The 14,877-nt window shown below is 44.2% G+C and overlaps 1 protein-coding gene and 1 pseudogene across 2 annotated transcripts in view; both read right to left on the bottom strand.

Annotated features, from left to right (window-relative positions):
• The window catches only part of PLXNA1 (plexin A1), a 395,495-nt gene that overhangs the window by 36,557 nt on the left and 344,061 nt on the right, over positions 1-14,877 (bottom strand). For both annotated transcript variants that reach the window (XM_084840187.1, XM_084840188.1), the window contains exon 23: positions 6,455-6,521. In XM_084840187.1, coding sequence (XP_084696313.1) covers positions 6,455-6,521 — 67 coding nt within the window. The remainder of the gene's footprint in view (positions 1-6,454; positions 6,522-14,877) is intronic.
• On the bottom strand, positions 10,276-10,369 carry LOC146354923 (U6 spliceosomal RNA; annotated as a pseudogene).

Here is a 14,877-nt window from a genome sequence, read left to right as displayed (position 1 = left end):
AGCCCTCATTGTCACCACTGTGCAATGAATCTGTGCCTTAGTGCTGTGGTCTCCATGGTGTAGATTAGGTGCTTTGCTCTCTCTTCCCAAGCTGATTTTGCAGGGGTGGTATGGAGGGTCTGTTCTCTGCTATGCAGGCTATACCAAGCTTAATGTCATGGGCTGGCATGATGGGGAATGCAAGCCAATCCAGATGGAGCAATTGCAGAATAATTCAGTGAGTTTCCATCCCTCTGAATTCTCTCTCTCTCTCACACACACACACACACACACACACACACACACCCTTTTGCAATCCCCCAGAATTTGGCAACAACTTCACATAAAAGTAACAAAAGCAATAAAGCCATGCAGGCAAAGTTGGTTTGGCATCTTTAGGCAAGGAACTTTGTTAACACAGCATGTTCCTCAACAGTAGTGGAGCAGAACTTATGTGCTGTTCCGCTAAATGAAAACTGCACTTTAACCGCTAATGGGGAGATACCTACCAGCACATGTCATAGAAGCTACTGCTCTTTAAAAATTGGTGTGTGCAGGGATGTAGTACTTTTCCTGGGGTCGCTGAAAGTCTGTGCTCAATCTTTTAAGAACATAGAACTAAAGATGCTGTTATGTCATATGACTGTGAGCGACTGCATGGTCAGTACGGGGTAAGCTTTTAAGAAATGAACTCTTGGCTCTGAGCCCAGTTTCTGGTAGAAAGGAATCTGATACAAAGCAAACAATTGAGCACACACACACACCAAAAAAAACCCCACTGTGACAACTTGCTGCACAATTTGATAGTGTGCTGGGGTGGATGAGGATGACATAACTTCCCCCAACCCTGTAGGTATGGTTCTTCTAGTTCTTAGCATTTCAACAGCTTTCTTCTTCTCCATAGTACTTTGCACAGATTATTAGACCTTTGTATTTTCTTTGTAGATTTAAAACACTAAAGATCAGTTAGGTTACCTGAAGCTGTCTTATCCGGAGTCTAACTGCTGGTCCGTCTAATTGTCTCTTCTGACTGAAAGCAGCTTTCCTTGCTCTCAGGCAGAGGTCTTTCCTAGCTTTGCTACCTGAAATCCTTTTAACTGGAGATGCCAAGTATTGAACCTGGGATCGCCCGCGTGCAAGACATATTTTAACACTGACCCGTTGATCCTCCCTTACAAACTGCAGGGCTGAGATCTCACAGACAAATTTAGGGAGCTGCGGCCCTACTCTTCTCTTTACACTGGGTAGGTAAATGCCTACATTGCCTTTGCTCTATTGCCACAGGGCCCTGTTCTCAGGGTTGCTTCTGTCTACAACTTCTCAAATCCTGGTACCTGGACAGGGATGGGGGAGGCAGTTTGGCTACTGATTCCAGCTCTGTCAAAAGCACACGGGCTACGAGACAAAATGTTCTTGAGAAGAGCCTTTGCTTTAACGAGGATTAAGAGAAGCTGCAGGATGCAGAGCTGTGTGTAAACATTGGCATTTGCATGTGAGCGCCTGTGCGTACGTGGAGAGGAGGGCCTGGGGCAGCATGAGCCAAACTAGCTAACGCTCACAGTGTCTTATTGATGAGATTTAGCTCATCAGGCACCTAATATTGTGCATTTTTCAATGCTCCTCTTTATCCGTTTCGCTCTCCCATTCCCTGGGATGGCTCATTAGGAGGCTGATGAATGGCGCTTGAGGCCTCAACAAAAGCAAAGCTGCCAGGGCCTGCTGATTCCATGAGGCCTGCCCGTCCCCACCTTTGCCACAACAGACACTTAGGGGGGAGGGAGAAGGAGAGTATGTTGGCCCTCTCCTTCAGCAGTGTTGCAATCAATACATAATTTCCCTCTCAGGTGACTGGCACAGTTGCTTTTCCTTCCGTCCCTTTAGATGCCTTGAGAGCCTACGTTGTAGCTGTCACAAGGGGCTCGCTAATCCCCTGTGTGCCTATACAGTACACCTATGGGAACAATTCATGCCATTCTGAGGACAAATGGGTCGGCCAGCAGGTGTATAAATGTAAGACGAATCTAGGGCATACTCAGTGTTGCAAGCCAGAGGTGCTCCTAGAAACTCTGCCTTGCAGGGAAGGCAGTAAGCACCAGGCACTGCCGTTTTTTTCTTTCCCTAGCTCTGCTCATCAACGGTGCACTTTGGCCCCAAGGACATGGACACAAATTCTGCCCCCCCCCAACCCTGAGCAGTCCCCTGCCATGGCCCTCCAAAGCTCCACTAACAGCTGTGCACAGGAAAATGCAGGCATGTTCACTTGCCTGATTTGCATGCAGGTTTGCTACAATGTGGTAGTGGTGGGACATATGTTTCCCTGCTAGCAAACTGCTAGCTGCAAAGCCTGTTCCAAGCATCTCAACTACTTCTGCTCATTTTACAAACATCTGCAATCCTTATCCCATGGAGCCACTCAGATAAATGAGAAAAGATTAAGTTGCCCCCTTTCTCCTTTAATATAGTAGAGAAAATGACTGGCTGGACTTTTTCATCCAACACCTTGCCACATTTTAGGATTAGATATCTGTTCCCAATTCCTGTGGACAGCTCTTCCTTCTCCTTATTATTTATACCTTGAGGTCTGACATTCATAGAATCATAGAATAGTAGGGTTGGAAGGGGCCTACAAGGCCATCGAGTCCAACCCCCTGCTCAATGCAGGAATCCAAGTCAGAGCATCCCTGACAGATGGCTGTCCAGCCGCATCTTGAATGCCTCCAGTGTGGGAGAGCCCACCATCACCCTAGGGAATTGGTTCCATTGTTGCATTGCTCTAACAGTCAGGAAGTTCTTCCTGATGTTCAGCCGGAACCTGGCTTCTTGTAACTTGAGCCCATTATTCCGTGTCCTGCACTCTGGGATGATGGAGAAGAGATCCTGGCCTTCCTCTCTGTGACAACCTTTCAAGTACTTGAAGAGCGCTATCATATCTCCCCTCAGTCTTCCTTTCTCAAGGCTAAACATGCCCAGTTCTTTCAGTCTCCCTTCATAGGGCTTTGTTTTCAGTCCCCTGATCATCTTTGTTGCCCTCCTCTGAACACTCTCCAGCTTGTCTGCATCCTTCTTCAAGCGTGGTGCCCAGAACTGGACACAGTACTCCAGATGAGGCCTAACCAGTGCTGAGTAGAGGGGAACTAGTACTTCCCGGGATTTGGAAACTATGCTTCTATGAATGCAGCCCAAAAGAGCATTTGCCTTTTTTGCAGCCACATCACATTGTTGGCTATTCCTGTCTAATCACTGCCCCATAATGGCCCCCAGCGCTGTTTTAGGGATCTCTTCCCCAGATCTTCTAGGCATCAGTCTTTGGGAGTTTCCTCCCACTGTTCATTACAAACCTTACTGCTCTTTTGTATGGAGGGACTGGAGCATACAGCGAGGTCAAGGTGGGTGCCTTTGACCAAGATACATTTGGCACAAAGGATATCTCACAAGATGTAATGGCTGACGAGGTCTAAAAACAAAGTTTGAACAATGAACTAAGCTACAGATTTATATTGCAGCAGCACAACCATACGGAATGTTCCCTTACTGCTCTGTGGACAGAGCGCAGTAACTCTCTCTGTCTCTCAGATCCTCACACCAAACCTGCCATCTGGCCAGTTTTTGATCAGTCTGGTCTGCTGCATTTTTTAAAATTACCTGGCATATTGCTACTCTGAGCAAAATAAAATCCAGTTAAAAGGTTTCCTTCCTACTCCTTTTTACATGTTATCAGAATTACAACACAGCCTAGCTGCAGCGCTGCCACGTGACTTAATAGGGTGACTTGGGATTTGGTGCCTTGGGCACGTCCAAATGATACCTTTCTCTGGTCAGTGCTGTGATAATGCTGCCCCCACTAGGCAGCTTATGGGCAGCAGCATGTGAACACAGAGCATCTGTTGTGGGGGAGATCAGTGGTCAAATGCAGATAGGGGCCATACAGCTCTGAAACTTCAGCACAAAGAACCACTCTAGCTACAGGGGTCTGTGTGTGCATGTGTGCATAAGGGGGGGGGGAGAATTAGATCTCAGTACCTGCAGACTCACTAAGGGCCACCTGCATGGCAAACGTTCTTGCAGAGTGGATGTCTTTAGATAACTTTTTCCTTCTAGAGAGGTGGGGGTGAGAAAAGGAGAAAGATGCATGAGAGGGATATCCCAGGACAGTTGAGAACCTGCCCCTCCTCAAGGCACCCCTTAGGGCTGATTCTCAGCCAGTGGCTCCTTGTCCCAAAGACATGGTATCCCCTACCCATTTACAGTCATGTACTTACACATTTCACATTTTACAGCAGGGGTGGGCAATGTGTGTCCCTATGGGTGTTGTTGGAATGCAACTCCCATCAGCCCTAGCCAGCATAGCCAATGCTATGGGATGATGGGAGTTGCAATCCAACGACATTTGGAGGGCCACAATGCTGCCCATCTCTATTTTGCAGTGTTCACTGTGGCAAGCATCAGTCTGCCTGTGGTAAACATACTTCTGATCTGGCTCTTAGTACCAGGGGAAGCATCCCGTTGGGTGTGGTATCAGTGCTGCAGATATACACATCCCACACATGGGTCCCACTCCAGAAGAATGGATGTAGCCAATACTTTTTATTTGGATGGTAACAACTGGCACTGCCAAATTCTAACAGCATTAAGTCATCTCTTCCTTTATCCAGCCTGGAATGCAATGTGTCTATTTCAGGAGCAGAGTGCATAGGGATATTTTTGAAAGAGATTTTTTTAAATAGACTGGCTCCTGATGCCTCCCACGCACAGCTTTAGGCATATTACCAGACCACACAGTATCACATTCTCAAATCTGTGAATGACTTTGCCTGAATCCTGTGCTTAAAACCTGCCTAGGAAGAACTGCTAGCCATGGCCATATCTGGACTCTACGGTTTGGCAGCTGCAGAACTTGGAGGCTGTTGCAGAAGAGCAAGAAATGCCTCTCCCTATCCTTCAGTAGGGAGAGTGAGAAAGGAGCTAAAGCCCATTTTAAGCTTTAGGCAGTCTCTACACCTGAGAGTTTGCAGCAGAAGCATAGTACAAATTAGCTCCTTCACTTTTTCTACGTTTCCAGCCTTTCTTCCAATAAACTTTCCTCTTCCATGGGCTCACCACCATGATTCTCCCAATCCGTTCTCCCACCTGGTCCCTGTGAAATCCCAAGATAATGCAACAGCTATGGCCAGAAGTAAGCAAACCTTGTGGTACACAGGACTCACTTAAAACAATGGTGCTAGAGAGCACACTGAAAAGAATATACTAGTTATAACGCTAGGCTTAAAAAATGTTTAAGCAGCAGCAAAGCACTGTTCTTCACACATCTTTGCAAAGTGATATACGCTCTACAGTGGTGATATACTTTTATGGATACAGGCCATCCCTAGACGAAGGCAACGAACGAACTGCATGTAAGCGATACCATAAATCACCTCTCAGTGGCAATCATTTGCAGCCTGCATAGCTTCCAGCTTGCTTGGAAAAGATTCAGGCTTTTCTTTATCTTAATGAGGGATGGTATCCCATGAAAAACAGCTCTGTGCCACAATGACTCGCTGAGTAAAAGCCTGGCAAGATCCTAGTGAGGCATCACTTTTGACTGACAAACAGGCCTCTCTCTATAACTGCCATTAACCCAGGTTTCCTTCTGGAATATGCAGCAAAACTTCAGCTCCTTTGACACACAGGCTACAGCTGTGCCAGGAAACTGCAGCCATCGTTCATCAGTGGTGCAACAGCTCATGGCTTGAGGCAAGGCAGTGCCTGCAGGCTCTTACCCCCACAGAAAGCACCTGAACCCTGTTCATGCCTACTGATTTCACTAGGCAGACAAGACCAATGGAAAAAATGTACTACATACTAATGAGGCACCTAGTGCCCAGCTATAACAGAAAAACACTTTGCATCAACTTAACACAATGCTACCAAGATTCTAGGCAACGAGTTCCACAGCAACTCTGGCTGCACAATGAGGATTGCCTGTCTCTTCCCTGTAAGGTTCTCTTCCCTGGAGCTTCTTGACATGGTTCAATGGCCTATTCTGCTCAATAATCTTGCAGCAGTTCCTTCCCTGGCCCGTCCCTAACCCAGTGTTTCAATCAGCCCCTAACAAAGGGTGGGTCTTAAAAAGCAACAACCACCCATCTCTGCACCAAACTGATCATGAAGGGGAAAAGAAGGGTGAGGTAGCAGCAGAGGTCCTAAATCTCACGAGTTCTCTGGGTATTCCTGGTGATAATTAAGGATCATGTTTGTAACACCTTCCATCAAGGATAGCAAAAGTCTTTACAGGAAGAATGGAAAACTGGTCAAAATTGTTACCTTGCGTTTGCAATTAACTCTACCCAATGCAGAACCAGCTTCCTGATTCCCAGGGTAGCACTCTAGCCAGCTCACTGTTCACTCCCAATAGATAAATGGTTCTGACAAATCAGAAGCCCAGATCTTTTCACCAACACCATTCAATGTGGTTAACAAGATGTTCAGCTCTTACCTTTAAGAACTTGTACAGAAGGAATGTGAACCAGTTTGTTAGCATCTTTTCAGCCACTGACTCCGTCCTGCAGGGGAGGTAGAGAGTAAAATGTGATGATAGCAAAAATTAGAGTCCTCTGATCTTCTCTCGAAGTCTCAGATCTTTCTGCTCTCTCTCTTAAAGGCTTTAAAGGTCAAACCTTGAAAGGCAGGAACCTCAAAGCAAAGAGGAAAAGTAGCCAGAATACTGGGGTTGCCATGACAAAATCTAAAGATAGTCTTGGCAACAGCCAATCCCACTTTGCTCCCACAGAGATCATTAGAGTTAAACCTGGTCTCCTGCAGGCCACAGCTATAAGAACATAGTTAAAGAAACAAAGTTAATCCAATCTCCATCAGCAAATCTCTAGGGTGATTTAGGGGTACCTGAGAGGGCTCCACAGAACATCCTTTTGGCACATGGAAAGGTGATTGCTTCCTTCATCTCTGCTCTCCAATTCTAATGAGTTCAGGAATCTGTATTTTCATGAAGTAAGTGGAATTTACAAGACTTCCCTCTAAATTCTTGCTAGTTAACATTTTTAGTAGGGCAGTCACTGGGGAATGCAAGCAAACTCTGAACAAATTCAAAATTCTTCCATATATCAGTAAATTATCCCAGCTGGGAAGTACTCTGCAATAACCATAAATAATTTATCATGTTGTTAATGTTAATACTATAACAAGGCAGGAGTTACTCAGAACATTACGTATGATTCTGTGGAATATACAGTGGCCACCAAGAGCTTCATAGAGTATTCAGATCGGAACCTCCCTCCCAGAATGTAACACAGCCAAAGGAAAAGCATGAAACTGTAATCAGGGATGGGTGAACATCCCCCATATTCATCTCAATATATGATCTGAATTTTGCAATCATTCCTTGTGAGTCCACAAAGAACTTCCAAAGGTCTGTGTGTGAGAGAGAGAGTGCTCACAAGCAATGATTGCAAAACCCAGCTGGTAGTCACCCCTCCCCTTCCAGTTCCTCCCCTCTGCAAAAGCAAAAAATAACACCGTGCCTTTGCGAAAGGGGAGAGGGGGTAACTGGTGGTTCAAAGGAACCCAATTCACTACCCTATGTAGGCAGGCAGGTTGGCTAGTTGGCTCAGCAGACCCCAGAAGCTGAAAAGGTGCTTCAAAGCATGCTCTGAAGTGTTATTTCAGCCTCCGGAGCTGGCTTGCCTGGTCTGGGAGTGAGTTGGGTTGATGTGATTGTATGCTGGGGACCCTCCTGCCACTAGTTCTCCCTTCCCACTTCCCCCCAGCAATGTTAAGTTTTGAGATTTTGTTTTGTTTATTCTTTGCTTCCAGGGGGAGGGGGGTAAGGTGTGGGTAGGTTCTCTAAATTTGCAACCAGTTTCAGAGATCAGACTGGCATGGGTCTGGATTAACATGTAATGAATGTGTTGCAATTTATTTATTTCTTTTAGCAAAGTGGGGGCTTCCCATTTCCAAGCCCACCTACCCAATTCAAGTGCTCGCCCCATCCATAGCATTGTCATGGGCTCCTGTTCCATCAGGGGTAGGCAACTTGTGGCCCTCCAGATGTTTTGGCGTACAACTCCCATGATCCTTCACCATTGGCTATGCTGGCTAGGGCGGATGGAAGTTGTAGGCCAAAACATCTGGCAGGCCACCAGTTGCCCACCTCTGCATTACCCTATCGCAGAGAGAGAGTGAATGAGAGAGAGAGAGAGAGAGAGAGAGAGAGAACAATTCACATAAATTCCCCTGCATGTGAGAGTGTGATCAATAAATGGCTTCCTCCTCTTCTTTGATATTGTGAGAAGGGAGCATGGCAGGACAAAGAGAGCCCAGATTTTATCAGGATGTGAACTAATGCGGCAGGCTTGATTTTGTGGCACTCGTTTCCCAATTAGCATTTCTATGCACCAGAACTCCACACTTGACTGGACACAGCTATGCTAAGAAAAAGGAGGATTTTTCCGTCTGAGTGTTGAACTAAATCAAACAAATCAATGTTGTGACTTCATCAGTATCCACAGTAGCATATATTGATATACTGACATACAATGGAAAATGAAACTCATATGATTCTGGGGTATGCCTACTTCCCTATGTTTTCACGCAAGTCAGAGCAGTCTTTGAACATAACAAAAAGTGAATTATTAATATGTCAGTATATCAGAACATGTAACTGTGGATCCTCATTTCGTAAGGAAACAGGTTGTCATGCCAGCCTCTCAGTGAGGTGCTACTGTAAGCACACTGACAATATTTGGATTTTATTAAGACTACACTATAGTCATAGATACTGTTTCTGTTACTCTTTGGATGCTTACTAATTGCACTGAATTGTAGGTGAGCCTCCTTGCATTTCCATTATATATGTTCCCATTCTATGATCACTGTGTCTCTTTTTGCCCATGACTGAATACACTGCCATCTAGGGAGCATGGGTTCCAGTCTGGAGCACAAGGCACAGCAGATGCTGAGAGGCAGCGGGGAGGGGGTTTCAAGCAGTTTGTCTAAACACATCTGCTAATATCACAAAGATGCCATTAGAAGCTGCTGTCCTTCTAGACAGGAGACATCTAGTACCAGAAGAAGAAGGACCAGAGCTCTCTAAAATAGAAAGCTGCTGATGGTTGCTCAGGTCTTGGATCACCAAAGTACACTGGTATGGAGGGACTGGGCTCTGGGCTGTAGCAAGAAAGTCTGCATCAATTACCTTCAATACATACTAGCTTCTATACATCAATGTCTCTCTGTTACAAAAATTAAGATTTGCCTTAACTTATTTATCAAATATTTAAAACGATGCACATTTCTTCCTTAAAATGGAGGAAAAACGCAGGTGGCTCTGATTGAAATTCTTTATTTATGCATTTTTGACTGCTCCATCTATTAATCATCAGATTAGCTATTTCATATTCAGACGAAAATCACAGGCGCCTGCTCCAGCTGCACTTTCCCTTCTCCACCACCCCACTCCACCCCACCCCTCCGGGCCTTCACCACTAACTGCCCTATAGGAAGGATCTTTATAAATGGGAATTTTTTTTTTAATTATTCTATTAATCGACCTTTGTGTTAATTTTAAGTTGCCTTGGAAGGACTTGTGTCCTGAAAGATGGAATATAAATGGTAATAAATAATAAACAAATGATCATAAAGGCACAGAAGCACAAGCAACGCTAATGACCTCAAATTATAGCCTACTCATTGCTATAAGGAAGCCGGGGTGGGGGATTATTGAAAATAATGAAACCAAAACAAACAAAATCCCAACCCTTTAAATCTAGAAGTCCCAATGAAATAAAAGAAATATCAGGAAAATGGGCGGGAAGGGAGCAGTTAACTATTGCAGATTGTTTTGAGCAAAAGACCAACTTGCCTATTGTTGATCAAGTCTGCTCAAATGTAATTCCTGCCTGCTCCCACCTTCTACTTTGATTAAACTGAGAGCCCTCCACCCCATTTCACTTTCCAAAAAGAGCAAATTAACATCTGCAAAAGGAAGCACAATATTTGTGCCTATAAAACTCGGCCTGCACAACTTGTGGCCCATCAAGCTAAATTCAGTCCATTAGCCAATTAATCTCCTGTTTTTGCAACCTGCCTGGGAATGTACTGGGTTTTGGCTGGTGGATCACAAGTTGTGCAGGTCTAGCCTAAGTTCTGAAACTGATAAACCTATAAAGCTGCTTTGTATGGAGTCAAGACACTGGTCCATCCAAGCAAGTGCACTCAAGAGCACAACTCTGCTGTTTCAGATTCTAACTGGGAGTGAACCTACAGAGGATGGGGTCGACCACTGAGCTATGGACCCTCACACCAAACATAGAATGCTTAATGAATTTGTGTAAGGGCCATGCAAATCTTGTCTGCATCATTCCAATTTTAGTATATATGCCACTGAAGCAAGCACACGCTGCTTAAAAATCACCAGCAAAACATTGTCACTTTCACTGAATATTACCCTTTTTGTACAAAACTAATTGCCATATTGGGGCAGAAGGAATTTTGGCAAGAATTGATTGGCAAGAATTGTTTCACTATACCAAACACAAGTACCTTCAGTAATATATCTAGTGCTGCTACAGGGCAGAGAAAATCTACAACAGTATAGGACATTGCCAAAGGAACACTTATAGGAAGAGGTGGCCTGTTTTGGATGGGGTTCCAGCCCCTGGAAGAGCAAGGTTAGGAACATAGGGAGTGGCCTTATAGTGAATCAGACTGTTGGTCCATCTAGCCCAGATTGTCATCACTGAATGACAGCAGCTCTCCGGGATTTTAGGCAGGATTTTCTCCCTAGCCCTGCAGGGCATACCAGGGATTGAACCTGAGACCTTCTGCATACAAAGTACATACTCTACTGCTGAGCTACAGCCCTCTCCCTCTCTCTTGTAGGCTGGGTGTGCTAGTAGATCTAGCCCTATCTTTGGGGGCATAAAATGCCTTTCACCAATTAAGGCTGGTGCACCAGCTATGACTTCTCCTGGGCAGAGAGGTAGCCTGACCAGTTATTAGTGCTCTGGTAACTGCTTTGAATACTGTAACACACCAAATATGTGGCAGGTTTCCAAACCTGCAGTTAGTTATCTAGCTGTCGTATTTTGTACCAACTAGAACTAAATGTATGGAACACATCTACACTGGCTGCCAGGCTGTTCCAGTCGTTAGTTTCAATCCTTAAAGTCCAAAATAGCTTGGGACCAACTGCTATGATTTCCTCAGAGGCCCTTTTTCCAGTACCCACCTTTGGAGGGAGGCAGTTGGTGACCCTGGGACAGGAGGACCTTTTCAGTTGTGGTGCCCCAACTCCGGAATGTTCTCCCCAGGGTGGGCTTGACTGACCCTAACCCTGATGTCTTTTTGATGCAAAGTGAAGACCTTTTTATCCACCCCAGCCTTTTAGATTTTGAAGTCTTTTCTCATTCTTTTAATCTGGTTTTCTGCTGTATTTTTATTTAAGCTGATCATTGCATTATTGTTAGTTTGCTATTTTAAACTTATGTTTGGCACTCTGAGACGCTATATCTAAATACTGGGATATTAAATATCTGCAATAAATAAATCCATGCCCCTCCTTCTGTCTTCCAGCCTGGTTATAAGGTAAAGAATGTTAGCCTGCATTCAGCATGACAGGGCTATGTTGGGTATGATGAGGACATGGAAGAGCAAGGGGGAAATGTGCCCCCTCCCTTAAATAAATAAAAGGGGCAAGCTTAACTAGACTGGATAGTTTTATATGTAACTCCAATTTCTAAGCTGTATTTTAGGATCCACTTGGTTCAGAGTAAATGCAATAGTTCTCAAGGCAGGTTCTGCCATATCTCTGAGTGCTTTACTCTCTGGCTGCACAGTGATATTTGAATTTATCTATTACATATCCAGATGCCACAGGGGATTACATTCTACAATATATAAATAACAGATTTCACCCAATAGAGTAATGTTAAGCCTAATAGGCTTGATGTTAAGACATAATTTGACCTACAAGAAGGGTAACAGGAAAAGCAAGGAGGAGGAAAGCTCTAGAATCCAACTTTCCTTTATGTGCATAGCTGGAGAAAACTGAGAAATAAACTTTGGAACAACTGGACAAGAGTAAAACATTAATCCCAGGCCTAGGCCTAGGCCTAAGCCAGTGCTCTCTAAACCAAGATACATTAAAGTTATACCCTCCCTAAAACTGCCTGTACTCCTCTCTGTTATCCTGCAGTCTTGATTTCCAGATTGTTTTCACTATCTCTGGCCATCTCCAGAAGTTTTGGACTACAACTCCTATAGTCCCCAGACAGCATGGCCAATTGTCAGGGGTTTGGGGAAGTTGTAGTCCCACAAATCTGGAGGGCACCAGGTTACTTTCCCCAGGCCTTAGATTAAAAATAAGGGCTATGTCACTCATTATATTTTGCTGATGTACATCTTTTCAGTGTACAGCTAAAGTCTTAAGCAAGTGGATTATTTATATCCTTGTCAGGGAGACAGCATTGATTGGGGGTCCCTCTTGAATGTAAACTGAATAGCAAACAAGAATCTGTAACCAGCAGTATGTGAAATGCTCCCAAGATCCAGAGGAAGATTTCCTCTAGGTATGCCAACCAGCTAGTATATTTTCCCCTTTTGGTGTATCTCCCCTGCGCCATAACCCCTAAAATAATATAGTGGCTGAAAAAATGTGTATTTTCTTGAATCGGCAACCTCAGATGGCTGCCTCATTCAGTTAACAGGGATAACAGCATTCTGACCATAGGCAATGTTGGCAGGCACTTCTGAGACTTGAAGTCCAAGACATCTGGAGATCTACCTTCTGCCCACCCCTGCTCTAAGGGTTGCTTTACACGGTATGCGGCAGTTCTATTTGCCACAGGTCTGCCAGTCTTTGCTGTTGTGAAGATGTGACACATAAGGAGGAAAATCATACATAATGAGGGATATGCAGTGGACACATGCTGAGAGGGTACAACTGGCTATGTCCCAGCCTGGCATATTTCCACTGCATGCTTATAGACATGCATCTTCCCTTCATACATTACAGAGTTGACTGCAAATACCAGTATAAGCACAGCAATACAACACTGTGTAAAGTGTGGCATGGCCCTACGCCTAGGCTGATTCACTCTCCTTTTTATTATAGATTCATTCTGTTTGGAGCTTTTGCTCTGTGTCTTTGGCTCCACAATGTTCCAAAAGCTGTTTAGGGATGTGTGTGTGTGCGTGCGTGCGTGCGTGCGTGTGGTCTATTTATATGTTTGTATGTCAATGGTTTTTATATTATGTGCAATAGTTAATGTTTTTAATCTTCGTAAACTGCCCAGAGAGCTTTGGCCATTGGGCAATATAGAAATGTAATAAATGAAATGACCTAGGATCTAAAAAGAGAGCTTAAATATATCTGAGTAATGTGTTTAGATCGTAAACATTAACTTTTATTGAATTCAGGGTAACTTCAGAAGGACTGGATTGCTATAGGACAAAGCAGAAAAGGCACAACGACAGATAAGGCAGTGTGTGTTCAATAATAGTTCTTGTTCAGCATCTTTCAATATTCATTGGCTTGCGATACAGGAGACTTATCTAGCTACCATTTAAAAATTGATGGCACAGAGCAGATGCATAGAGGAGCTGGAACCCTGGCTCACACTCTTCCCCCACCTGTGTTGAGATACTTTGCTCAAGAAAATCTGCTCAGCTTTTAGGTTATGCCACCCCAACAATCACCTGCATGGATTAATCTTCAAGAAACAACTGGAAAAGCGTGAGATGGGAAGGAAAAGCCTGATGCATGAAGTGTGCAGAAAGAGGATGTGTCCCTCTTCTTGGAGCAGTGGAAGGATAATGGCCTGCTTCGTCAGAGTTCCTGATATCAGCCAACCAACCCAAAGCATCAGATACAAAGACTGTTTAAGGGGCAACAGGAGATGGCACATAGTTGTTTTGTGTATGGGATGGAAGAGTTTGCCATTAACAATGCTGGTCCTAGTGAGGAGCATCTAAAAGGCCTGTAAAGATACAGTGTTACTGAGACAGACTGCTGGTAGTCATCAAGAATGCTGGCAACAACTGGCTGCTACCAGCAGCCATGCAAAGATACTGAAAGTAATGTGGCTGTAGTTAGAAATGGTACATGCTGGCATAAATCTACATTCAAATCTCAATGATAAGCAGTTTTTACTAACCGAGCAGCTGCCATTTCTAGCATTCATAGATTTAAAAGTGATGCCAGCACACACAGAGTGACTGTTCTCAGGCTTAAGGACAGACATGTGATATTGACGGAGTTCTGAAACAAACAACTTCTTCCTAATATCTATCTGATTCTAAGGCAGTGGGCATTCCCCCATGAATTGATATCTGACTCACAAGACAGATGGGCACAGGAAACATTTTAAGCCAGGGACCCATCTCTGGCTTCTAAGAATTTACCATGTGTTTGTTGCCCACAAAATTTTATGTCCATCTTTGGAATCTTAAAGGCCAGAAACTTAAAAAAAAAAAAAAAGAAAGAATGCAAAAAGTCTGCGGATGGTAAATTTTCATCCAATAACAATGGTTTTTTTGCTTTCAAGAGGTCTGATCACAATCCCAGAATATGCTAAGACCTATTTATAGAGCAAGGTCCCAGCTACCTTAGCACCGGCTCAAATTATTGGCAACCTCCTTAATGTAGGGAAGGTGCTCATCTTCCTGCATCCACTAAACACCTTTAATTTGCTACACAGCAACTCTGCAGCAAATGATGATGATTTCTTTTCTGCGTGACACAGGAGTAATCTTAGGTGTCGAAAAAATATAAAATACCAATAGCTGGCAGTCCTGCCAACACACCTTACAGTGGCTTGGAAGTGCACTTCTTCCTACATCAGACATTATACTAGAAATCTGAAGAGGGGAGGTATGAGTCATGCACATTTCCACCCCCCACTT

This window comes from Heloderma suspectum, chromosome 2, assembly GCF_057233095.1.
Source record: "Heloderma suspectum isolate Gila_16-S chromosome 2, 16-S_ref, whole genome shotgun sequence".
NCBI lineage: Eukaryota > Metazoa > Chordata > Lepidosauria > Squamata > Helodermatidae > Heloderma > Heloderma suspectum.
This window is presented reverse-complemented; position numbering and strand designations above follow the sequence as displayed.